This window comes from Macrobrachium nipponense, chromosome 36 (genome assembly GCF_015104395.2).
Source record: "Macrobrachium nipponense isolate FS-2020 chromosome 36, ASM1510439v2, whole genome shotgun sequence".
Taxonomy (NCBI): Eukaryota; Metazoa; Arthropoda; class Malacostraca; order Decapoda; family Palaemonidae; genus Macrobrachium; species Macrobrachium nipponense.
Genome location: NC_087220.1, coordinates 45852638 through 45880121, shown reverse-complemented (window position 1 = coordinate 45880121; position 27484 = coordinate 45852638). Strand labels below are relative to the sequence as shown.

General features: G+C 43.4%; 1 protein-coding gene across 1 annotated transcript; it reads right to left on the bottom strand.

Moving 5' to 3' along the window:
* On the bottom strand, positions 1 to 27484 carry LOC135203313 (uncharacterized). Its single transcript, XM_064233062.1, has 3 exons — positions 27375 to 27484; positions 928 to 1020; positions 1 to 697 (listed from the first exon to the last, which is right to left on the bottom strand). Exons 1-3 carry the CDS (start codon positions 27480 to 27482, stop codon positions 533 to 535), a joined length of 366 nt encoding a protein of 121 aa, XP_064089132.1. The 5' UTR covers positions 27483 to 27484; the 3' UTR covers positions 1 to 532.

Genomic DNA, 27484 nt, shown 5'->3' with positions numbered 1-27484 from the left:
GTTTCAGATTTAAACCCATTCCCAGCTACAGTGGACCTCCCCTATTTCATTCTCCAGATTCGCGGACTCACACATTCGCGGATTTCTCTCGGGAACCTTTCCCTGCATTATTCACAGAAAATTTGCGCATTCGCGGTATTTTTCTATGACAAATATCCACAAATTCCTGGTTTTTGTTATCAATTTCATCATAAAATGCACTTTTTGTGATAAAACTATTATAAGAACCAAGTATGAAAATTTTTAGTGGCTTTTCTTAAGTTTTAACTAACAAAATAGGCTGTTTTTAGCGTTTTTATAGGGGTTCCAAACATTCGCGGATTCTAACTATTCGCGGGGGGGGTCTGGTACGCATCCCCCCCGAATACGGGGGGACCACTGTATATCTTTTCCTATTTGTCAGGTCCGATAAATTTTTACAGAAATAGGAAAATTCCAAAATATTACTCCTAAATAAATACATCAAAATATAGGAGACTCTTGGACTCAAACATGGGAACTAATTCTGGGGTTCAAAAGCCCACTAACCATGTCAAGGTAGTCCCAAAACGAGAGGGGTTGCAAAGATTAGAGTCGTTAAGGTTACCTTTTCAGAGTAGTTAGGCAGAGATTTATTAGGTTCTCGTTCCTGATAGGATGGAGGATTTGCCTTATTAACATCAACACGGCTCAGGGATTTTGTTGTTTCTGGGCCACTCTGAAACCAAATAAATAAAGTTTGTCAATAAAATCTAGTCATAAAAGTATGTATTAAGTAAAAAAAAAAAAATCTCCACTTCACTCTTATGTGAAAATGTTAGTCATGACAAGAGTAACTTAGAGTTTACTTCATTAACAATTAATACTGGACTTTCCCTACTTCCAAGGAAGGACACTGAAGTTATCATGAGGGAAACAATATAAAATATGTGACAAAAAAAAGTTTACCTTTTCATGGTTGTTACAAACAGATTTGTAAGGTTCTCCTTCCTGATGGGGGGGAGAGTTTGCATCATCACCAGGGCTCTTTTCTGGAGCACTCTGAAACAGAATCAAATAAAAGTATGTCAATAAAACCCAGGCAGAAAAGTATGTAATAAGTCATAAAATCTCTACTTCACCAACTTCAAGTGATAAATGTCAGTCATGGTGTAACTTAGTTTTTACTTCATAAAATGACAAATTTTTATATCAATTTGTGTTTTTCATAGCTAACAAACCTGAGGTCTTAACAAACAATATGATATTTTCCAGGCGGCAGCTGGTAACAGGTTAGAACACTGTGATAGTAAAGCAAGGTGTCTGAGATCTGGCATCGCCTGGCCGTACGAGGTGAAAGCTGGTCAGAGCCCATGCATTAAAACCTTGTGACGCACCAGTCTCTTCCTAACCGCCTTGGGGTTTTTTTTTGTATGGTGATTTTACATTGCATGGAACCAGTGGGTTATTCAGCAACGGGACCAGTGGCTTTACGTGAGACTTCCGAACCACGTCGAGAGTGAACGTCTATCACCAGAAATACACATCTCTCACTCCTCAATGGAATGGCCGAGAATCAAACACGCGACCACAGAGGTGGGACGCTAATACCATACCAACCATGCCGCTGAGGCTCTTGCCTTGGGGATTGGACGCTCATGCTTTGCTCTCCTTTCCTTCCAAGTAGTTTTTTCTGCTTGTTATTAATGTTTGTGTTTGTCTTTCAGGAGGTTGTGTGTGGTCCCTCCACTGGATTAGGGGGGGGTGGGGCGACTTAGCTTCTGTGAGAACAGGCAGTTGTTCTCTGCACCTTGTCACTTGCAAATATTTTTTTCCATCGATTCGTGGACATAGAATATTGCCATCTCTTCCTTCTTGGTGGTTGCTGCCTCTGTTGGTGATTTGCCCTATCTTCAGGACCTGAGGGTTTATTTTGAATATCCTCTACCTTCAAATTGAAAGAACTCTCCAGATAACCTAACAGGAGGTCCATTGGATTTCACCGCACCACCTCTGGTTCAGTTAAAAGCCAGGGGGATCTCGCTATCCGATGTTAAGGTTTTGAATACCTTTGTTATTGATCACGGCTGTGATTCTGTTGTGGGTGCTAAACTGGGCCCAGAGTTAGTTAACCACCTGTGGTAACACTCGTCCAGACATGGAGGATCCCATATTCTTCAAGGAGAATAATAAACATTATTAATAAGGAAGCTTACAGTGAAAAGTTGATTTATATAAGAATTAGCCTACAAATCGTCAGGATAGTCACTTTATGATTTCCTCCTCCTTTCTGGGCCACCTTTATTTGATTCGAGTGTTGGTATTCCTGTCGTAATTGTGTTTGTGTGGTTTGAATGACTATTATTAAGTGTGATTGTGGTTAATTTATTTCCTGTATTAAAGAGGTTCAGGTGTAATTTCTATCTTTATACTAATGTATTTAAATATATGGTTTTTCGTTGTGTTTCTTTACTCACCCCCTTGAATTCATTCTTGTGCTTTGATTATAGTTTGTGGTATAATTCCACCATACTGTGGACTTCATATCAGTGTTATATGGATGCTTTAAGAAACTGAAGAGTATTAAGGTGACGATAACACAAGCCATTACAATGGGCATTCAGGGGTTCCACTGCTCTAGGTTTTGGGCGTTGTCAGCTACAGATCCCCATAAAACTTATCAGAAGTATCCACCAGCCTGAGTAGAATCTATACAACTCAAGAGGTTTGGAAAAACTAATTATTATACAAACTGGACCAAAGGGAACCAAAGATATACAGTACGAGTGTGTATGCTGCTTTAAGGAAGTGAAACAAACAGAGAAAGCATTATGCGGGTTGATGGTCAGAGCAGCAGTTTCCCAGACACAGAGAGGGGGCGAGATATTTAGGTTTCTTTTATCACATTTTATTGAAGGATATTACAGTATGTAGAGATAACTATGATACCAAAACTGTACTTATCACATTTTATAGAAGGATATTACAGTACTATGCAGAGATAACAATGATACCAAAACCGTATAGCGCTCACACACACTTCGCTCCTTTTATTATTTTACTTTGTGCTAGTCTCAATTGTACTTTTTTCTGGATTTTGTAGTTTTTTGTCTTTGGCATTATTGTCATTACATAAATTGTTGAAAAACAATAAAACTCTAAAAATCACAGAGCATTCCACATCTTCTACTGCTTACATTTACAGCAAAAGCTCATTAACCCTTTAACACCAATTGGACGTATTAAACGTCGATAAAAATTCTCTGTTGGGTGTCGATTGGACGTATGGTACGTCGATATAAATTGTCTGTTGGGTGCCGATTGGACGTATGGTACGTCGATATAAAATTTTTTTTAAATACGCGGAAAAATAGTTATAGGCCTACTAGGCAAAAACTTTTGAATCACGCGCCTTGGTGATGCTGGGAGCTCACGGATCAAAGCGTTGTTTTGTTTACAATCGTTACGCAGGTGCGCAAGCGCGAATTTCTTTCTTCTCACACTAAAAATCACCAGCAACATATCTCAGAAATAATTTTATCACTGACATAATTTTTGCACCATTTTATATTAGCCGTTACATGGAGTATTATACAGGCGGTCCCCGGGTTACGACGGGTCCGGCTTACGACGTTCTGAGGTTACGACGCTTTTTCTTAAATATTCATTGAAAAATCCACCCTGGGTTATGACGCTGTTCGAGGGTTACGACGCCGACGCTTCCGACGCTCCCAGTTTAGATGCTTTTAAAAAACACATACTATGATAAGATAAGAATCCTTTATAGTTTAGCACAGTTTCTCTCTCTCTTTGTGTTAGTTTGCCAACGAAAATAATCACTATAATTCTCTCTCTCTCTCTCTATACTACAAAGATATATGTTTTTTAGTATGATAATGATTTACTATTTTCAAATATTATATTAATTTATACCGCAATATCATCATTCATTCATTAAAGAAAATACCATAGTGAATTAGTAAGATTTTAGCTTATATTTAAAAATTATGGAAGAATGAAGGAAATCCCAGTCTTCTTCAAGTAACTTCCAGTAACCTTTTCTCGAGATTCAGGTACTAAAACTGTCAGATATATCAAGTGACAGCCAGGAGGGGGAAAATTTTGGGGTGCCAGCCAGGAGGGGGAAAATTTTGGGGTGTGAGCCAGGAGGGGAAATTTGGGTGTGACAGCCAGGGAGATGGAAAATTTGGGGTGTGACAGCCCAGGAGGGGGGAAAATTTTGGGGTGTGACAGCCAGGAGGGGGAAAATTTTGGGGTGTGACAGCCAGGAGGGGGAAAATTTGGGGTGTGACAGCCAGGAGGGGGAAAAATTTGGGGTGTGACAGCCAGAGGGGGAAAATTTTTTGGGGTGTGACCAGCCGGAGGGGGAAAATTTGGGTGTGACAGCCCAGGAGGGGGGAAATTTGGGGGTGTGACAGCCAGGAGGGGGAAAATTTGGGGTGTGACAGCCAGGATGGGGGAAAACTTTGGGGGGGTTTGGGGTGGGACAGCCAAGGAAGGGGAAAATTTTGGGGTGTGCAGCTAGGAGGGCGGGGGAAATTTGGGGTGTGACAGCCAAGGAGGGGGGGAAATTTTGGGGTGTGACAGCCAAAAGGCAGGTGGGGAAATTTGGGGTGTGACAGCCAGGAAGGGGGGAAAAATTTGGGGTGTACAGCCCCCCGAGGGGGAGGGGGAAAATTTGGGGTGTGACAGCCAGGAGGGGAAAATTTGGGGTTTGTGAACAGGCCACCCCCAGGGGGACCAAAATTTGGGGTGTACAGCCAGGAGGGGGAAAATTTTGGGGTGTGACAGCCAGGAAGGGGAAAATTTTGGGGTGTGACAGCCAGGAGGGGAAAATTTGGGGTGTGACAGCCAGGAGGGGAAATTTGGGGGTGTGACAGCAAAGGAAGGGGGAAAATTTTGGGGTGTGACAGCCAGGAGGGGGAAAATTTTGGGGTGTGACAGCCAGGAGGGGGAAAATTTGGGGTGTGACAAGCAAGGAAGGAAAATTTTGGGGTGTGACACCCAGGAGGGGGGGAAATTTTGGGGTGTGGACAAGCAAGGGGGGAAATTTTGGGGTGTGACAGCAAGGAAAGGGAAAATTTGGGGTGTGACAGCCAGGAGGGGGAAAATTTGGGTGTGACGCCGAAAGGGGGATTTGGGGTGTGACAGCAAGGAAAGGGGAAATTTGGGTGTGACAGCCAGGAGGGGGGAAATTTTTGGGGTGTGACAGCAAGGATTAAGGGGAAAATTTGGGGAAAAGGGTGTGACAGCAAGGAAGGGGGAAATTTGTGGGGTGTGACAGCCCGGAGGAGGGGGAAAATTTGGGTGTGACAGCCAGGAGGGGGAAAATTTGGAAATTTGGGGTGTGACAGCAAGGAGGGGAAAATTTGGGGTGTGACAGCCAGGAAGGGGGAAAATTTGGGGTGTGACAGCAAAAGGAGAGAAAATTGGGGTGTGACAGCCAGGAGGGGAAAATTTTTGGTGTGACAGCCAGGAGGACCGGGGGAAAATTTGGGGTGTGACAGCCAGGAGGGGGTGGATTTGGGTGTGACAGCAAGGAGGGGGAAAATTTGGGGTGTGACAGCAAGGGGGGGAAAATTTGGGGTGTGAGCGGAGCAGGAAGGGGGAAATTTGGGGTGTGCACAAGGAGGGGGAAAAATTTGGGGTGTGCAGCCAGGAGGGGGAAATTTGGGGTGTGACAGCCAGGATGTGGAGGGGAAAAATTTGGGTGTGACAGCAAAGGAGGGGGAAAATTTGGGGTGTGACAGCCACCGGAGGGGGAAAATTTGGGGTGTGACACCAGGAGGGGAAAATTTGGGGTGTGACAGCCAGGAGGAAAATTTGGGTGTGACAGCCAGGAGGGGGAAAATTTGGGTGTGACAGCCCAGGAGGGGGAAAATTTGGGGTGTGACAGCCAGGAGGGGGAAAAATTTGGGGTGTGACAGCCACCCAGGAAAAAGGGGTCCAAATTTTGGGGTGTGACAGCCAGGAAAAATTTGGGGTGAAAAAGGTTTGGGGTGTGACAGCCAGGAGGGGGAAAATTTTGGGGTGTGACAGCCAAGGAGGGGGGGAAAATTTGGGGTGTGACAGCCCAAGGAAAGGGGGAAAATTTGGGGTGTGACAGCCATTGAGGGGGAAATTGGTTTGGGGTGTGACAGCCAGGAGGGGAAAAATTTGGGGTGTGACAGCCAGGAGGGGGAAAGGGGAAAATTTTGGGGTGTGACAGCCCGGAGGAAGGGGAAAAATTTGGGGTGTGACGCCAGAGGAGGAAAATTTGGGGTGTGACAGCCAGGGGGAGGAAGGGGAAAATTTGGGGGGGTGTTGACAGCCAGGGGGGAAATTTTGGGTGTGACAGCCAGGAGGGGGAAAGTGGGGGGGGTTTGGGGTGTGACGCCAGGAGGGAGGAAAATTTGGGGTGTGGGACGCCAAGGAAGGGGGAAAATTTGGGGTGTGACAGCCAGGAAGGGGGAAAATTTGGGGTGTGAGCCAGGAGGGGGAAAATAAAATTTTGGGGTGTGACAGCAAGGAAGGGGAAAATTTGGGGTGTGAAGCCAGGAGGGGAAAATTTGGGGTGTGACAGCCAGAGGGGAAAATGGGGAAAATTTGGGGGTGTGACAGCCAGGAGGGGGAAAATTTTGGGAAGGGGTGTGCAGCCCGGAGGGGGAAAATTTGGGGTGGGGTTTGCCAGCCAGGAGGGGGAAATTTGGGGTGTGACAGCCAGGGAGGAGGAAATTTGGGGTGTGACAGCCAGGAGGAGGGGGAAAAGTTGGGGTGTGACCAGCAAGGAAGGGTAAAAGGGGTGTTACAGCATGAATGGGAAAATTGGGGTGTGCCGAAGGAAGGGGGAAAATTTGGGGGTTTGTACAGCCAGGAGGGAAAAATTTGGTTGGGGGGGTACAGCCAGGAGGGGAAATTTGGGGTTGGGTGACATCCCAGAGGATGAAAATTGGGGTGTGCCCGCCAGGAGGGGAATTTGGGGTGTGCAGCCAGGAGGAGGGGAAAATTTGGGGTGTGACAGCCAGGAGGGGGAAAAATTGTGGGGTGTGGCCAGCCAGGAGGGTGGGGAAAATGGTGTGACAGGGCCAGGGGGAGGAAAATTTTGGGTGTGACGAGCCAGGAGGAGGGGGAAAATTTGGGGTTGTGACAGCCAGAAAGGAAGGGGAAAATTTGGGGTTGTGACAGCCAGGAGGGGGGAAAATTTGGCGGTGTGACCAGCCGGAGGGGGAAATTTGGGGTGTGACAGCCAGGAGGGAGAAAATTTTTGGGTGTGACGCCAAGGAAGGGGAAAATTTTGGGGGTGTTGACAGCCAGGAAGGAAGGGGGAAAATTTGGGGTGTTTGACAGCCAGGAGGGGGAAAAATTGAGTGTGCAGCCAGGAAGGGGGAAAATTTGGGGTGTGACAAAAGCCAGGAGGGGGAAAATTTGGGGTGGGTTACAGCCAGAGAGGAAAATTTGGGGTGTGACAGCCAGGGGTAGGAAAATTTGGGGTGTGACCAGGCCAGGCGGGGGAAAATTTGGGGTGTGACAGCCAGGAGGGGGAGGGGAAAATTTGGGGGTGTGACAGCCAGGAGGGGGAAAAGATTTGGGGTGTGACAGCCAGGAGGGGGGAAAATTTGGGGTGTTTGACGCAGGAGGGGGAAATTGGGGGTGTTTGGACACGCCAGAGGGGAAGATTTGGGGTGTGACTCAAGCGTGTTGGGAAAATTTGGGGTGGGGTACAGCCATAGGGGGAAAATTTTTTGGGTGATGACAGCAAGGAAGGGGAAAATTTTTGGGTGTTTGGGGATTAGCCAGGCGGGAAAATTGGGGTTGTGACAGCCAAGGAAGGGAAAATTTGGGGGTGTTACAGCAAGGAAGGGGAAAATTTTGGGGTTTGGGGTTTGACAGCCAGGAGGAGGGGGAATTTGGGGTGTTGACAGCCAAGGAAGGGGGAAAAATTGGGGGGTTTGGGGGTGGACAAGCCAGGAGGAGGGGGAAAATTTTTTTTTTGGGGTGTGACAGCCAGGAAGGGAAAGGCGGGAAAATTTGGGGTGTGACAGCCAAGGAGGGGAAATTTTGGGGTGTGAACCGCCAAGGAAGGAGGAAAATTTGGGGTGTGACAGCCAGGCGGGGGAAAATTTGGGTGGGGTTACAAGCCAGGAAGGGGGGAAAATTTGGGGTGTGACAGCCAGGAGGAGGGGAAAATTTGGGGTGTGACAAATCCAGGAAAGGAAGGGGAAAATTTTGGGGGTGTGACAGCCAGGAGGGGGAAAATTTGGGGTGTGGCAGCGCAAGAAGGAGGAAAATTTGGGGTGTGACCCCCAGGAGGAAGGGGAAAATTTGGGGTGTTTTGCCGCCGGGGCGGAGGAAAATTTGGGGTTGTGACAGCCAGAGGGGGAAAATTTGGGGGTGTGAAGCCCGGAAGGGAAGGGGAAAAGTTTGGGGGTGTGACCAGCCAGGAGGATGGGGGAAAATTTTGGGTGTTTGGGGGAACAGCCAGGATGGTAAAATTTGGGGTGTGACAAGCCGGAAGGGGGAACAATTTTTTTTTGGGGTGTTGAAGCCAGGGGAGGAGGGGAACAATATGGGGTGTGACAGCCCAAGGAAGGGGGAAAATTTGTGGTGTGGGGGGGACCGTCCAGGAGGGGGAAAATTCGGGGTGTACAGCCAAGGAAGGGGGAAAATTGGGGTTTGGGTGGGACAGCCAGGAGGGGGAAAATTTGGGGGTGTGACCAGGCCAGGAGGTGGGAAAATAAAATTTGGGGGTGTGACCAGCCAGGAGGGGGAAAATTTGGGGGTGGTGACCAGGCCAGGAGGGGAAAATTTGGGGTGTGGACAGCAGGAAGGGGAAATTTGGGGTGTGAACCAGGCCAGGATAGGGAAAATGTTTGGGGGGTGTTACAGCCAAGAGGGAAAATTTGGGGTGTGGCAAGGCCAGGAGGGGGAAAATTTTGGGGTGTGACAGCCAGGATGGAAAATTGGGTTGACCAGGCAAGGAAGGGGAAAATTGTTTGGGGGAAAAGGTTTGGGGTGGGACAGCCAGGGGGAGGAGGGGGAAAATTTGGGTGTGACAGGCCAGGAGGGGGAAATTTGGGTGTGGGGGACAAAAAAGCCGGGGTTTGGGGAAACATTTGGGTGTGACGCCAGGCGAGGAAAATTTGGGGTGTGACGCCAGGAGGGGGAAAAAGGAAATTTGGGGTGTGACAGCCAGGAGGGGGAAAATTTGGGGGTTGTGACAGCCAGGAGGAGGAAAATTTGGGTGTGACCAGCCTAGGGGGAAAATTTGGGTTTGGGGTGACAGCCAGGAGGGGGAAAATTTGGGGTGTGGACAGCCAGGATGGGGGAAATTTGGGGTTTGGGGTGACAGCCAGGAGGAGGAAAATTTGGGGTGTGGACGGGGGCCAAAGTTGAGGGGGAAAATTAAGGGTTGACTAGCCAGAGGGGGAAATTTGGGGTGTGACCAGCCGGAGGGGGGAAAATTTGGGGGTGTGACAGCCAGGAGGGGAAAATTTGGGGTGTGACCGCCAGGAAGGAGGGCAAAAAATTTTGGGTTTGGGGTGAACAGCCAGGAAAGGAAGGGGAACAAAAATTTGGGGTTTGGGTGGACAGCCAGGAGGAGGAAAACTGTGGGGGTGTTACGCCAGAGGAGGGGGAAAATTTGGGGTGTGGACAGCCAGGAGGGGTAAATTTGGGGTTGACGCGCCGGAAAGGAAGGGAAAATTTGGGTTGTGACAGCCAGGAGGAAGGAAAATTTGGGGTGTTGGGCAAAAGCCAGGAGGAGGAAAATTTGGGGTGTGACGCCAGGAGGAGGAAAATTTGGGGTGTGAACAAGGCCAAGCGGGGAAGGGGGAAACAAAATTTTTGGGGTGTGACAGCCAAGGAAAGGGGGAAAAATTTGGGGTGTGACAGCCAGGAAGGAAGGGAGAAAATTGTTGGGGTGTGACAGCCCTAGGAAAATTTGTGTTGTGACGCCATGAAGGAAGGGGAAAATTTTGGGGTGTTTGACGCCAGGAGAGGGAAAATTTTGGGTGTGAACAGGCCAGGAAGGGGGAAAATTGGGGTGTTTGACAGCCAGGGGGGGAAAATTTTTGGGGGTGACGACAGGAGGGGAAAATTTGGGGGTGTGACCAGCCGGAGGGGGAAAAATTTGGTTTGGGGTGTGACAGCCAGGAGGAGGAAAATTTTGGGGTGTGAAGCCAGGAAGGGGGAAAATTTGGGGGTGTGACAGCCCAGGATGGGGGAAAATTTGGGGTGTGACAGCAGGAGGGGGGAAAATTTGGGGGTTTGGGGTGTGACCCAGCAAAGGATGCCATTTGGGGTTTTGGGGTTGACAGCCAGGAAAATTTTGGGGTGTGAACAGCCGGAGGGGGAAAAATTTTGGGGTGTGACAGCCAGGAGGGGAAAATTTGGGGTGTGAACAGCAGAGGAGGAAAATTTGGGGTGTGACCGCCGGAGGATGGGGGAAAATTTGGGGTGTGACAGCCAAAGGAGGAGGAGGGGGAAAATTTGGGGTGTGACAGCCAGGAGGGGGGAAAATAGGAGGGGAAAATTTGGGGTGTGACAGGCCAGGAGGGGGAAAATTTGGGGTGTGAAGCCAGGAGGAGGAAAATTTGGGTTTGTGGAAGCCGGGAGAGAAAATTTGGGGGTGGTGACAGAGGAGGAGGAAAATTTGGGTTTGACAGCCAGGAGGAGGAACAAATTTGGGGTGTGACAGCCAGGAGGGGGAAAATTTGGGGTTGTGACAGCCAGGAGGAGGGGAAAATTTGGGGTGTGACAGCCAGGAGGAGGGGGAAAATTTGGGGTGTTTGACAGCCAGGGAGGAGGGAAAATTTGGGGGGTGACAGCCAGGAGGAGGAAAATTTGGGGGTTGTGGACCAGGCCAAGGGAGGGAGGAAAAAAAATTTGGGTGTGACAGCCCGAAGGAGGAAAAATGTTGGGGTTTGGGGCTGTTGACAGCCAGGAGGAGGAAATTTGGGGGTGTGACCAAGCAAGGGGGAGCGAGGAAGAGGAAAATTGGGGGTTTGACAGCCAGGAGGGGGAAAAATTTGGGGTGGTGACAGCCAGGAGGGCGGACAATTTGGGGTGGACAAGCCAGGAGGGGGAAAATTTGGAGTTCGTGGCAGGGGGCCAGGAGGGGGAAATTGGGGTGTTGACAGCCAAGGAGGGGAAAATCTGGGGTGGGACAGCCAGGGGGGAAAGGGGGAAAAAATTTGGCGGGGTGTGACAGCCAGGAGGGACAATTTGGGGTTGCATGTGGACCAGGCAGGAGGGGGCAAAATTTTGGGTTACTGTGACAGCCAGGGGAGGGGGTGGAAAATTTGGGTTTGACAGCCAGGGGATGCGGAAAATTTGGGGAGACAGCCAGAGGAGGGGAAAAAATTTGGGGTGTGACAGCCAGGGAGGGGGAAAATTTGGGGTGTGACAGCCAGGAGGGGGAAAATTTGGGGTTTGGGTGACCGCCAGGAGGAGGACAAATTGGGGGACAGCCAGGAGGAGGAAAATTGGGGTGTGACCAGAAAGGGAGGGGGAAAATTGGGGTTAGTGTGACAGCCAGGAGGGGGAAAATTTGGGGTTGACAGGCAGGAGGGGGAAAATTTGGGGAATGGTGACAGCCAGGAGGAGAAAATTGGGTTTGGGGTGTGACAAGCCAGAGGAGTGAAAATTTGGGGTGTGACAGCCAGGAGGAGGGGGAAAAATTTGGGGTGTTTGACCAGCCAGGAGGAGGAAAATTGGGGTTTTTGTGGGGGACAAAGCCAGGAGGGGGAAAATTTGGGGTGTGACAGCCCAGGAGGGGGAAAATTTGGGGTGTGGGACAAGTCCAGGAGGGGAAAATTTGGGGTGTGACAGCCAGGAGGAGGAAAAATTTGCGGGTGTGACAGCAGGAAGGAGGAAAATTTGGGGTGTGGGGGACAAGCCAGGAGGGGGAAAAAATTGGGGGTGTTTTGGACAGGCCAGGAGGGGGAAAATTTGGGGTGATGTTACAGCCAGGAGGGAGGAAACGTTGGTGTAAGGGACAAAGCCAGGAGGGGGAAAAATTGGGGTTTGGGTTGGAACAGCCAGGAGGGGGAAAATTGGGCTGGCGTGTGACAGGCCAAGCGAAGTTGGAAAATTTTTGGGGATGTGAAGCCAGGAGGGGAAAATTTGGGCGTGGCCGCCAGGAGGAGGAAAATTGGGGTGTGACAGCCAGGAGGAGGAAAATTTTGGGGTGTGACAGCCAGGAGGAGGAAAAATTTGGGGTTTGGTGACAGCCAGGAGGGGAAAATTTGGGTGGTGTTTGGACAGCCAGGAGGAGGGGAAAAAAATTTGGCGTTTGGACAGCCAGGAGGAGGAAAAATGGGTCTGGACAGCCGGAGGAGGGAAAAATTTGGGGTGTGAACAGCCCAGGAAGGAGGAAAATTTCGGGGTGTGACAAGCCAGGAGAGGAGGAAAATTTGGGGGGGTGTGACAGCCAGGAGGGGAGGAAAATTTGGGGTGTGACAGCCAGGAGGGGGGAAAAATTGGGGTTGTGACAGGCCAAGGGAAAAGGGGGAAAATTGGGGCTCGTGACAGCCAGGAGGGGGGAAAATTTGGGTGTGACAGGGGGCAGAGGGGAAAATTTGGGGTGGTTGACAGCAAGGAGGGAAAAATTTGGGTGTTTGTTGACCAGCCAGGAGGGTGGAAAATTTGGGGTTGGGGGTGACAAGCCAGTAGGGGGAAAATTTGGGGGTTTGCAGCGGAGGGGGAAAATTTGGGGTGGACAGCCAGGAGGGGGAAATTGGGGGTGACAGCCAGGAGGAGGAAAATTTGGGGGTTTGACAGCCAGGAGGGGAAAATTTGGGGGTGACAGCCAGAGGAGGGGAAAATTGGGGTGTGACAGCCAGGAGGGGGAAAATTTGGGGTGTGACAGCCAGGAAGGGGAAATTTGGGGTGTTCTGTGACAGCCAGGAAGGGGGAAAAGTTTGGGGTGTGACCAGCCAGGAAGGGGAAAAATTTGGGGGTGGGTGACAGCCAGGAGGGGAAAATTGGGGTTTGGGGTGACAGCCCGGAAGGGGGGAAAAGGGTGTGACAGCCAAGGAAGGGGAAAATTTGGGGTTTGGGTTGGTGTTGACAGCCCCAGGAAGGAAGGGGGACAAAATTTTGGGGTGTGACAAGCCAGGAAGGGGAAAATTGGGGTACCGTGGACACCCAGGGAGGGGAAAATTTGGGGCTGTGACAGCCCAGAGGGGAAAAATTTGGGGGTGTGACAGGGGGGACAAAAGGAGGGAATTTGGGGTGTGACAGCAGGAGGGGGAGGAAAACCTTTGGGGTGTGACAGCCAGGAGGGGGGAAAATTTGGAGGGTGTTGACAGCCCAGGAGGGGGAAAAATTTGGGGTGTTGACAGCAAGGACGGGAAAGGAAATTTGGGGGTTTGTGGACAGCCAGGAGGGGAAAATTGGGGGTGTGACAGAAAGGAGGAGGAAAATTTAGGGTGTGACAAGCCAAGGAGGGGGAAATTTGGGTGTGAACAGCCGGAGGGGGAAAATTTGGGGTGTGCCGCCAGGAGGGGGAAAATTTGGGGTGTGACAGCCAAAAGGAGGCAAAATTTTGGGGTGCCGACAGCCAGGAGGGGAAAATTTGGGGTGTGACAGCCATGGAGGGGGAAAATTTGGGGTGTGACAGCCAAGGAGGGGGAAAATTTGGGTGTGAACCAGCCAGGGGGAGGGGGAAAATTTGTTTGGGGTGTGACAGCCAGGAGGGGTAAAATTTGGGGTGTGACAGCCAGGAAGGGGAAAATTTGGGGTGTGACAGCCAGGAAGGGGGAAAATTTGGGGTGTGACAGCCGATTTTGGGGGTGGAAGGGGAAAATTTGGGGTGTGACAGCCGGGGGGGAAATTTGGGGTGTGACACCAGAAAGGGGATTTTGGGTGTACAGCCGGAAGGGGAAAATTTTGGGGTGTGACAGCCAGCGGGGAAAATTTGGGGTGTGACAGCCAGGAGGGGGAAAATTTGGGGTGTGACAGCCAGGAAGGGGGAAAATTTGGGTGTGACAGCCAGGAGGGGGAAAATTTGGGGTGTGACAGCCAGGAGGGGGAAAATTTGGGGTGTGAGCCAGAGGGGGAAAATTTTGGGGTGACAGAGGAGGGGATTTGGGTGTGACAGCCAGGAGGGAAATTTTGGGTGTGACCCAGAGACAAATGTGCGCCGGGGTGCCAGGAGGGGGAAATTTGGGGTGTGACAGCCAGGAGGGTGGATGAAAATTTGGGGTGTGACAGCCAGGAGAAAATTTTGGGGTGTGAACAGCAGGAGGGGGAAAATTTGGGGTGTGACAGCAAAGGAGGGGAAATTTGGGGTGTGACAGCCAGGAGGGGGAAAATTTGGGGTGTGACAGCAGGAGGGGGAAAATTTGGGTGTGACAGCCGGAGGGGGAAAATTTGGGGTGTGACAGCCAGGAGGGGGAAAATTTGGGGTGTGACAGCAGGAGGGGGAAACAATTTGGGGTGTGACACGGGGGGGGAAAATTTGGGTGTGCAGGCAGGCAGGGGAAATTTGGGGTGTGACCGCCAGGAGGGGGAAAATTTGGGGTGTGACAGCCAGGAGGAAAATTTGGGGTGTGACCGCGAAGGGAAGGGGGAAAATTTGGGGTGTGACAGCCGGAAGGGGAAAATTTGGGGTGTGACAGCCAGGAGGGGGAAAATTTTGGGGTGTGCAGCAGACGGAAGGGGAAAATTTTGGGGTGTGACATGTGACAGAGGAAGGGGAAAATGGGGTGTGACAGCCAGGAGGGGAAAATTTGGGGTGTGGACCAGCCGGAGGGGAAAATTTGGGGTGTGACAGCCGGAGGGGAAAATTTTTGGGGTGTTTGACAGCCGGAGGGGGGAAAAGGGGTGTGACAGCCAGGAGGGGGAAAATTTGGGGTGTGACAGCCAGATTTGGGGGTGTGACGCCAGGAGGGGGAATTTTGGGGTGTGACGCAAGGAAGGGGAAAATTTGGGGTGTGACAGCCAGGAGGGGAAATTTGGGGTGTGACAGCCAGGCCTTTAATTACAAAATTCATAATGGTCATATTTTAAAGAGATGAAAATGACCTTTCCATTTCACTTGTAAGGATAATTCCTCTTTCTTACTTTATTATATTTTCAAATAGTAATAATAATAATAATAATAGAAGTAGTAATAATACAATAAACTAATTTCAAAAGAAAATTTCTTCCTTTAATTTTTTTCTGTATCAATTTCCCCACTTCAACTCCGAGTGAACACCGAGCTTAACAATTGCCCATACACAATGGTCAACCCGAAATTTAATGGTTTCGATGGTAATCTCTCTTCTCTCTATTCTTACTGAGGATGAGATCATTTTCCATGGGGACGTCGTATGATCATTAATATTTTCCAATAATAATACTATAAGTACAAAATTCATATCTGAGTATTTTTAAATACAATAATCATTCCATTTCTTTCTTTTAAATACTGCAAGGACAACTCTCTCTCTCCACAAGATACTTGTCATACATTTGGTGTCTCTCTCTCTCTCTCTCTCTCTCTCTCTCTAACATACAGTAATTTGTGAATACACAGTGTTGCACATGAAAAAAGTAAATTAGTGATAATTTTAGAGATACGGCCCTAAGAAAAATTGCAAAGAACGTTCCGGCTTACGACTATTTTCGGGTTACGACGCGTCTTAAGAACGGAACAACAAAAAAATTCATGGTTGTAGCTTTTATCAGTTTTGAAATATTTTGATATAAATAACAATGTGCCAAAATTTCAACCTTTGGTCAACTGTGACTACCGAAATGGTTGAAGAATCCAATTGTAAGCTAAAACTCTTATATTCTAGTAATATTCAATTATTTCTCTTCATTTTGCAACAAATTGGAAGACTAACACATATTTTGATTTATCGTGAATTTATTAAACTTTTTCCCTACGTCCGCGCGGTTACTCTTCCAAATTTTTTCGTCCGATTGTCGTAATATTTGCACCATTTTAAATTAGCCGTTACTGAAAGTTTTATATATGAAAATGTGTGCAATTCCATGTAAAATACAACAAAAAAAACAACCCATGGTTGTAGCTTTTATCAGTTTTGAAATATTTTCATATAAATAAAGATAGAAAAAATTCGTTCTTTGGTCAACTTTAACTCGACCGAAATGGTCGAAAACTGCAATTGTAAGCTACAACACTTACAGTCCCTTCATTTTGCAACAAATGGGTAGTCTTTATAGCCCAGGACTTTTAGGGTTTTGAGTGGAAATAATTAGATAAAAGCTGAAACTTTGCAGAAGAATAGACAATTGTGACCTGAACAACATATGAAAAGTCCCACTGTCTCCCGCGCTTGCGTTAGTTGCCATATTGGAATTTCCTTAAAATTGAAATCTCAAAAACTATTACTTTTATCAAAAAACACCACTCAATAAAAGTTGTGTAGAATTGGTTTTTCTATAAGAACCAATATGTTATTTTACAAAAATAAGTAAATTTATGTGCAGGAAAATTAATAATATTGAAATTTCATTCATAATTTTAATTTCAACAACATTTTCCTTGGAAATGGTGGACTGCATGTCAAAATGCTTCGAAACAAAAGTTGTAGAACAAACTTTTTTTCTTTTAAACGGTATATACAAGTCTATGTCTATTTTAAAAACTAAAGAAGTTACAAGACATAAACGAAGAGAAACACTAGACCTTAACCTATATTTTCTTCTTCCAGGTGCTAAGAGAAATGATGGATTGTCTGATATGTGGGTTTCCCTTGAAAGAATCTCCAAGTGTAGAGGTGACTAGGGGACTGCAGACCTTGATAACAGCCAGTTTGGCCCGAGAGGATGGGTTGCATGAACAGTTTAAGAAAAAAACTTGTTTACAAGTACATGTCAACTGCCGTAAGTCGTACACTCGACGACCTGCTTCAAGTAAGGACTTTGAAGAACCACCCAATAAAATTCCTTGTCTGCGATCAGAATTAACCCAATTTGACATCAAACTGCAATGCTTATTCTGTGGAGAAACAGCTGATAAAATAGCAGAGCAAAAGAAGCCAAGGAAGTATCGTAGGTCCATACATGAAGTTACGACAATGGTACTACAGGAAACAGTACGGGAAAAAGCAAAGGAACGCAATGATAAACTTGGTTATTTAGTACTTAGTCGGATTGATAGTGTTATTGACTTAGTAGCTGCTGAGTCTAAGTATCATCGGAAGTGTTACAATGATTTTTGCAAGAATACCTGTGACAGTGGTGCGTCCTGTTCTTATAAAACAGTTGGAAGACCATGCCAGATAGGTTCACTGCTAGCTTTTGATAAATTGTGAGATATTATAAATGATAGCAATGAGTGCCAATACTCACTGCAAGAACTGCATAGGATGATGGTGGAGGCTGCTGATACAACAGATTGTATACACACTTAAGAGATTGAAACAAAAGCTGCTTGACAGATATGGAGATAGCATCACTGTTAGTAAGTGTAAAGGTAAGGATATTTGTTCACTCAGTGAAGCAGTCAATAGATCCTTAGGAGATTCATGGTATAAAAACAGAGAGAGTAATATTCAGGATGAGACACGTCGAATTGTATTAACAGCTGCTGCTATCATACGTGAAGATATACGTGCACGTGTGTATGACAATTCTGTATATCCAGTTTGTGAAGACATTACTAATTCATCAATACAGCAGGTGCCAGATACTCTCCGAGACTTTGTTGATGAAGTAACAAAATCAAAGCGACGAGATGAGCATAAGGAAAATGAGCAAAAGCGCTTAAGCATACAGCATGCAATAATATCTGCAGTACGACCAAGGTCATTCTTGTCTTCGCTTCAAATATTGATAATCTTGCAAAGCTAGGAGTAACCACGACATATAAAGAAACTCTACGTTAAGTCAACTCAGTAGTTAGAACTGCAACTGTAAATATAAGAAACGATGGTTTTCTTCAATATATATTTGATAATGCAGATTTTAACATCCACTCTTGATGGGTTGGGAACGTTTCACAGCATGGGTGGTGTGAAATGTGTAACGCCTGCCAGTGCAGTATTAACCAGTACTGCAGTTCAGAGAATTGTGGATGTAAGTAGTTCAAGTAATGCTGGGGGAACAATTCCACTAAAGACATGTAGAAAACCTAAACCATGTCAGGGTATGCAAAATATAATAGCAAAGGCATCTATCTCATGCGATACATATCAACCAGTAACTGTAAAACATGCTCGACAGATAGATACCTTATGGGTATGTGGAAGCTACTTGAGTACAAGTAAAATACCAGGCTGGAATGGCTACATGCAAGCAGCAATGAGAGATGGTCATTTTGAAACAACTCATATACTTGCACTCCCCTTCATCAAATTGAACCCAGGGAATCTATCAACTATATACACAGCACTTTTACAAGCTGTTGAGGGTACTAAGTCCCAGAATAAAACTCACTGTGTAGTAACTTTTGACCAGCCCCTCTATATGAAAGCAGTTGAAATAGTTGGTGCAGTTGGCGAAGAAAGCCCATTGTCAAAAAGAAGTTGTGCGTTTGGGTGGGTTCCATCTTCTCATGTCCTTCATGGGAGCAATAGGCACCATCATGCATGGAAGTGGACTGGAAGAATTGTGGGTCACAATATATTCAGAAATTTCTGTAAGACACATGCTTTCTGGACACACGTATTACCATGCCCTTCGAGCTCACTTTCTTACACAGGCTGCTCTTACAAGAATTCTTCAAGATGATGTCAATATGAATGATGAAGAATGTAGTGTAATCCTGGAGATATTCCACTCCTTCTTGACCCTGGAAGTTGATGTTGAAGACGTACTAAATAATGAAATCTTAACAGACATTAATACTAAGCTGATAAACAACATCAATCAAAAGGAGGACTTGAGTCGCACAGCAAGACTTTGGTTGCAATATCATGAGCAAGTATCCCTAATTAAGCTCTTTCTTAGAGCTGAACACACAGGACAGTGGGATTTGCACCTGTAGTGTACGAGAGATGCTTCCACATTTCCATGCTGCAGGGCATCTACATTATGCCAAAGCTGCACAGATCTATTTGCAGCAAATGTATGAACTTTCTAATACAATGGCAAAGAAGGAATATGAGAAACTTACAATTGATGGATTCTTCACGGTGCGTCGCAGCAATCGTTATTGGTCAGGGACATGTAGTGATATGATAATTGAGCAGTATCTGATGAAGGGATTTAAATCTTCTGGGGGACTTACACATGGCAGGGGTATTACCGAGAGCACTTTAGCCCAGTGGATAAAAGCAATGCCAGCAAGTACACAAGTTTGTGATGCTGTGGAGAAATTTACTGGTGTTTCATCTGCAACAAATGAACAGCATGTTGAATTGAGAGAATCACGACAGTTTAATGATGAGAAGCACTTACAAATATTGCAGAACTGGCTACGATCTCACTCTCCATTTCAAGAAACTTTTAGTGGGTTGGTATCCTTGGGAACAGGAATAATTGCTGATGATTTAGTGAACTGTGACACAGCAAAATCAATTGGCTTAAAAGAAATGCATGATATGAATGGCAAGAAGTTCTCAACTATACACTTAAAAAGAAAGAACACAGTACGGTCAATATCAGTCATGAGGAATGGACTGAAAGTTCGTGAGGATGTTGTTGCAGTGAACTCTCAACAGCTTTTCAGCAGAATAGTGTGTGTTTGAAAATGATGACCAACTTGCTAATTATATTACTTATGAATTGGCCCTAAACCTCCTTCACTCTTTGACGACATCTCAATGAGAAAAAGGGCACAAAGCAGCCTTAGTGACTAAATTGGAATCATATGGACCTTGGGAAGGGTTAGTTTCAGATGAATACCAGTATGTTGTGGATGGTGGTCATCTTCTTCATAAAGTTGTGTGGCCAAGGCCAGCTATGTATCGGGATATTTTTCAAGCCTACACAGGTTATGTAATCAATCATTATGGCAAAAATGCAACAGTTGTTTTTGATGGCTACCCAGTGACACCAACAACCAAATCTCAAGAGCAAAATCGTAGGGCATCCAAGCATTGTTCTATAGAAGTTGAAGTTAATGAGGAATGTTACTCAACGTTACCGCAAGCAGATTTCCTGTGTAATAAGCGTAACAAGACACTGCTGATCAGTAAACTGAAGGACCACATGCATCGTGCTGGCATTACAGTTATAGTTGCCAAGGAAGATGCAGATATGTCTATTGTTCAAACTTCTTGGACATTAGAAAATAGTGGACATAATGTAGCAGTGGTAGGTGACGACTAAGACTTACTAGTACTTCTAGTATCTCTTTCTAAATCATCCACAAAAATACTTTTCATTAAACCTGGTAAAGTACAGAACCCCAACAAGATCTATGATGTTAGGAAACTTATATCTAACCTGGGACATCTTCGTCAACATCTGCTGTTCCTCCACCTGTTACAGGCTGTGACACAACATCAGCTTTTATATGGGAAGGGAAAGAAAAAGACCCTTTGATATTTTTTTTTGGAAAAGGGGGGGGGAAAGAGCCAAGTACATATGCAATAGCAAGTGGGTCTGTATTTGATAACCGAGAAGCATCTAAAGATGAAGTGGCCAAAGATGGCGAAGCTTTCCTCCTTTCTATGTACGGTGCGGAGAAATTTCAAAAATTGGACAGGTACCGTTTGCATGCATACAAGAGAACAGTTGCAAAGATGTCACTTAAATCTGAGTTTGTTATCAACATTGCCACCAACAAGTGATGCAGCTCGCTTGCACTCGTTTAGGGTGTTTCTACCAAAAGTACAGCATTGGCATGGTCACCATCTCTCTCCAGTCGAATGGGGATGGGAGAGTTCCCAAAATGCTGAAACCCATCACTTCAATGAAACCTCCAGCTCCAGATGACTTGTTACATTTAGTCAGCTGTAACTGTCGCAAAGGTTGCCGCCATCAATGTGAATGTCGTAGGGCTGGTTTATCATGCTCATCCATCTGTGGACAGTGTCGTGTTGTTGGATGTGAAAATTCACTACCATTTGAGGAGGATGTTTGAAGAAGACGCCTCGTGAGATCAAAGAAAACTTATCAAGAATGTTTGAGCTCTGAGTGTGTTTCTATTCAGATATAATTCAATCCATATTTACTTTCATGAGTACCCTATATGACATACTTGTCCCACAATTACTTTATGCAAACCTGCTTATATTTTTTTTGTTTGAGAGCTTACATTTGTATTAATGAACAATCTCTCAGTTGAAATATTTTCTTTCGTATTTATTGTTATTGTACATCTCAGTATAACCAAAGTTTATGTATTATTAATCCTACACAAGGTATTTGTCTGAAACCATCATATATATATCAGGCATCCTTCTCTATTTATTAAATTAAAAAAAAAAAAAAAAGCACAAAATCCTTTCACTGCCATTGTAAATTTCACTATTAAGAAATGAATAATGATGCCTACTAAAACATTGTTCAATAATTTATCAGAATGATTGCAAATCAACACTTCTTAATTTTTAAAAAAAATGTTTGATTCTGTACGTGATAATTTGACATTTCAGTTTTCTATATATTTTCCTCCATAACTTTTTTTATTTATGAATATAAGTATAAACTTGTATATATGTTTCAAAAGAAGAAAGTTTGTTTTATAACTTTTGTTTAGAAACATTTTATCATATAGGATACCAGTTCTGTAGAAGTTGTCTTTGAAAATAAATTCATTACTTTAATTTCAATTTTTTCATATAGATTTTCTAATTTTTTTAAATTAATCTAGTGAGTGTAATAAAAACAATCAATTCTGAACAACTTTTATTGAGTGGTGTTTTTTGATAAAAGTGACATTTTTCGAGATATTTGAATTTTAAGGAAATCCAATATGGCGGCCATTTTCCAAAATGGCGGCTAACGCAAGCGTGGGAGACAGTGGGACTTTTAATATGTTGTTCAGGTCACAATTCTCTATACCTGTGGAAAGTTTCAGCTTTTATCTAATTATTTCCCAAAACCCCCCAATTTTGACCTCTCTCTCCTGGGCTATTAGCACTATCTCGATTTACGGTGAATTTTTTAAAACTGCTTTTTTTAACGTCCACGCATTATGCATTCATGCATCATTGTGATAATATTTTCTCTTTGTTGCCTTGATTGTTTTACAATGTGTTATATACCAAATTGATCGCAATTCAGTGTACAATACAACAACAACAACAAAAAATTAACTCGTTAGCTTTATGGGGGACGGCCGGAACCCCTATATATGGTGGTATAGGGCAAAAAATGCAGTCATGAAAAAATTCATGGAGCTTCATATGGCAATTGAGAATACGTATACAAAATATTTCGTCAAAATTCCTCTTACTTTCGTAACTCAATATGTCTAAAACATACATCCGTACAAGAAAATGCAATATTTCTTCTGTTATCGTAAATTTATATAATTGTCAAAGAAATTGAGAAATGGCATCTGTAGAGATTTCGTGGGTCGCAGAGGGGAGTTCAACCATGATCAGTAGGAGCACAGACTTCAGTAGACTACACGTTCGAGTTTGTCACCTCTGAGATTCGCTTGTTATGTTACATAAATCCTTATGCTATGTTTCGGCAAGAATTATATCGTGCCAATGTGGAAAAGACAAGGAAAACATCTCGCTAACATAATGATGAAGAAAATTCGCTCTAATATGATTACAGAATATCATAATATATGCGATATTAGTGTAGTTAGTGAAGAGAGAGAGGGAGGGTTACGTAGTAAGTAAACGCGCCCGTCTTGCCTGAAGCACACGTCACACTGTCCCCAAGGCTACGATCTTTGAGCAGGGATCTATATAATATAACATAATTTTGGTTTATTAACCATCTTACGCCGATTGGACGTATTAAACGTCGAGTCAAAATGTCTCCCGTATGCCGATTGGACATACCATACGTCGGCTCAAAAAAGCTTTTTTTTAAATTCGCGGAAAAATACTTATAGGCCTACCAGCCGAAAACTTTTGTATCACGCGCCTTGGGGGATGCTGGGAGTTCACGGATCAAGGCGTTTTTTTGTTTACAATCGCTACGCAGGCGCGCAAGCGCGAATTTCTTTATCGCACTAAAAAGTATCAGTGACATATCTCGGAAATTATTTCGTCAATTTGACATAATTTTTGCACCATTTTAAATTATCCTTTACATGAAGTATTATATATGAAAATGTGCGCAATTTTATGTAAAATACAACAAAAAAATACTCATGATTGTAGCTTTTATCAGTTTTGAAATATTTTCATATAGATAACGATAAGTGCAAAAATTTCAACCTTCGGTCAACTTTGACTCTACAGAAATGGTCGAGAAACGCAATTGTAAGCTAAAATTCTTATATTATAGTAATATTCAATCATTTGCCTTCATTTTGCAACAAATTGGACGTCTCTAGCACAATATTTTGATTTATGGTGAATTAATGAAAAAACTTTTTCCTCACGTTCGTGCGATAAATAACTCTTCCGATAAATTTTTTCGTGCGATTGTCCTAATGTTTGCACCCTTTTAAATTTGCCGTTACATAAAGTTTTATATATGGAAATGTGCGCAATTTCATGCACAATAAAACAAAAAACAACCCATGGTTGTAGCTTTTATCAGTTTCGAAATATTTTCATATAAATAACGTTAAGTGCAAAAATTTCAACTTTCGGTCAACTTTGACTCTACCGAAATGGTCGAAAAACGCAATTGTAAGCTAAAACTCTTATATTATAGTAATATTCAATCATTTACCTTCATTTTTCAACGACTTGGAAGTCTCTAGCACAATATTTCGATTTATGGTGAATTTATGAAAAAAAAAAAAAAAAAAAATTTCCTTACGTTCGCGCGGTAACTTCCGAAAAAATCAGAATTTTTTTGTCCGATTGTCGAAATGTTTGCACCATTTAAAATTAGATGTTACATAAAGCTTTATATATGAAAATGTGCGCAATTTCATTTAGAATACAACTAAAAATGATTGAAGTTGTAGCTTTTCTCTTTTTCGAAATATTTGCATATAAATCACGATAAACTAGAAAAAAAAGAAAAAAAAAAACCACGTTCGGTCAAATTTGACTACCGAAATAGTTGAAAAACGCAATTGTAAGCTAAAACTCTTACGGCCAAGTAATATTCCGTCATTTTTCTTCATTTGAAACAAATTTGAAGTCTCTAAAACAATATTGTGATTTATGGTGAATTTTTGAAAAATATATTTACCTTCACTCCGCGCACCGATTCGCGGCCGCGTCTCCGAAATACGTACATCGCATTATCCTAATATTTGCTCCTTTTCATATTAGCATTTTATAGAGTTTCATATATCAAAATGTGTGCAAATTCATGAAGAATACAATAAAAAATAATTGAAGGTTGTAGCTCTTTCCATCTCCGAAATATGTGCATATAAAAAAAATATATAAAAATTTCGACATTCGGTCAAATTTAACTCGTCCTAAATGGTCGAAATCTGCAATTCTAATCTAAAACTCTTACAGTATCGTAATATTCAGTCATTTGTCTTAATTTTAAAACAAATTGGAAGTCTCTAGAACATTATTTAGAATTACGGTGAATTTTTGAAAAAAACATTTTTTACGTCCGCGCGTTACGAATTCGTACATCATTTTGTGATAATATTTTTCCGGTGTTGCTTTTATTGTTTTACTATGTATTATATATCAAAAGGATTGCAATTTAGTGTACAATACAACGAAAAAAAATTAACTCGTTAGCTTTGACCGTTTTTTGCATAGCGTGATTTGAATACAATTATCTATGCATTTTTTTTTTTTCGCTACCATATATCGCATTATTTACATATGATAATGATATTATTTTTCATTTCTGATGATTGCATACTAAACTTCAGGCAATGAAAAAAAAATGAGCCAAAAATGAACTCTTAATCTTTAAAACTAAGTGCGCTGTGATTTTTTGAAAAAATTATTTTTTCCGCTTCCGCGCTCACTCCAAACCGGCGCCAGCATACAGGAGAGGTTTTGATTTTTAGGGCTTCGGCGTAAGAGGGTTAATACCCAAAAAGGAATATGAAATTCATAATAATCATGATTTAACATTGTCTTTGTAAAAAGAGAGTACAACTTCGAATTTCACCTCTTGACATTCTCTTGCATTTAAGTTTGTTTATTTTTGTTTCGGCAAGAATTTCATCATGCCAAAACGAAAATACTAGGAAAACATCTAGGTAACATACAGAAGAAGAAAATTCACTTTAATAAGCCGAGTTAGTGAAGGAGAGAGAGAGGGAGAGAGTTGCGTAGGAAGGAGTGGCCCTATCTTGCCTTAAGCAGTGCCCCAGGCTGCGATATATGAGCAAAGGGATCATCATTTATGATTAAATTATGATAAATAAAATAGTTTTGGTTTATTAATACACAAAAAAGAAATATACATTCATAATAATCATTAATTATTAACACTGTCGTTATAAAAATACGAAGAAAAACTTTGAAAGCCCGTATCTCTAAACTATACTTATTGACGCCTTCAAACTAAAAATCTTCTTCTCACTTAGTTTTTAAAGCTATAAACATTGGAATTTGGTATAATAACTCAGAAGAAAACGTTTATAGAACAATCAAATGAAGCCTTTTTTTCATTTTTGTTTAGTCTTTTTTTTCTTTTTTTAATAAAAATTTTTTTCCTAATTTATAGGGTTTATTTTATTTTTTTTACCATAATGGAAAATTCATATCTAGAAGAAAAAAATGACTTAGAAAAAAAACTCCTCATTTGATTGGAGGTCTACATCAGGTCTATATATGGTAGTAATCCCAGGTCTTAATATTAAATATCGAGGGAAGAGATAGATTTTTGAAAAAAATGGTTATTTTCGGGATAAATCGCCCTGGTGTCACAAAACCGAAGGTCAGAGGCGAAAATCATATGCGGTTTGGAGATGTCACCAAGTCACCCTTATTAAGTGGTATGAATATCAAAGTCCTGTCCTTAAAGAAATGGCATTAGCCGGCCGGGGCCCCCTTAACCCCTTCAGCACTGGGACGTACACATGTACGTCTTTTACGGTACAGTAATAAAAGACCGGGACGTACCCGTGTACGGCTTTCATCCCTCCTCGAAAAGCAAAGCGTTTTCTTCAGCTTGGATGGTTTCCAGACACAGTATTGTGTATGAGAGAGGTGCTGAAGCTCCACCCACAATTCATTCTAACCAACGAGCGTCCAATGGACGTAGTGACGTCATTTTCATATGGGATATTAGGAGGTACTGACCAACATATGCCAGTGCGCCTCAGGCTATTATCTGAGAAGGATGTTACGATTTTGTCTGTAAACCATGTAGATTTGATTCTAAACCTTTTTCCCTTTTGATTGGCAGTTATTTGTGTGTGTGGTTTTTTTTTTTTTTTTTTTTTTTTTTTTTTTTTTTTTTTTTTTTTTTTTTTTTTTTTTTCCAGTATCATGTCAGATGATAGTGTTTCAGAGTCAGGGTCTGAGTACCTGCCAAATCTATCAGTGATTATTATTATAGTGATAATTTCTTAGAGGTTGACAGTGACAAAGAGTGTTTGGTGGAAGACATTGAACCTCTTGTCGACGAAGGATGGCAGTTCATAACTGATCCATCTTGTGACTTGCGCCCCAGACCCAGACCCAGCTCCCCCCCCCCCTTGGCCTTTGGCCGGCCGGCAAAGGGGTTAACAATTTTGCTCACAGAGTGATTTATATACAATCATATGTGAACTTTTTTTTCGCGCTGTCATATATCCCAATATCTATATATGATAATGATATTTTTTTTTCATTTCTGATGGTTGCATACTAAACTTCAGGCAATGACAAAAAAAATTGAGCCCAGAATGAACTCTTTAAATCTTGAAAACTAAGCGTGCTGTGAATTTTTGAAAAAATATTTTTTCCGCTTCGGCGCTCACTCGCGAACGCCACTGGCATAAGGGAGACAGATTTTTAAAATACTGCTTCGCGTTTAAGGGTTAAGACAGTAACTCCTTTGCTTTGACTGAAGGAAGGAGACAAAGTACTAAATACCTCAATGTGCTTCCAACACTGAAAACAAAATTATGAAATTTGCACAAATTTTTTCAACTGATATTTTACTATGGGAAGTCATATCCAATGCAGTTAGATGCACTATGTGAAAATAACATGTTGCCATGGTGTAAATTTTTTTTTTTTTGAAAATACATTTTTTATTTAAATTCTTCTATACTGGAGGTTTCCCTTCTTCAGTTCCTCAAAGAATAGAGTTTAAAGTAAGCAAATAGTTGCTCTATGACTTTCTCTCTCCATGAACCAAAACTTCATGGGACAAAAATAAGTAAAATCAGTGGCCATCACAAAAGCTAATCCACTTCCTCTCTTTCAGAAGATGGATGGCGATTAGAATTACAGGTAAGTCTACTACTCTACAAACCAAAATTCATTATATCATGTGATCATGGTTACCTTGTCTGGGTTTTCGCACACAGAATTGCCATCTTTTGTTCCCTGACAGGGTGGAGGATCTGGATTCATCAAAACCACATCATCATCATCATCATCACTGGGGAACATTC

What these genes read in the sequence shown, in the direction of transcription:
- LOC135203313 (XM_064233062.1), bottom strand. Translation starts at nt 27,482, where the DNA reads ATGTTCCCCAGTGATGATGATGATGATGATGTGGTTTTGATGAATCCA. An exon ending in TGTGCGAAAACCCAGACAAG is followed by an intron (nt 1,021 to 27,374) that starts GTAACCATGATC and finishes ATTCTGTTTCAG; the next exon opens with AGTGCTCCAGAAAAGAGCCC. An exon ending in TTTGTAACAACCATGAAAAG is followed by an intron (nt 698 to 927) that starts GTAAACTTTTTT and finishes ATTTGGTTTCAG; the next exon opens with AGTGGCCCAGAAACAACAAA.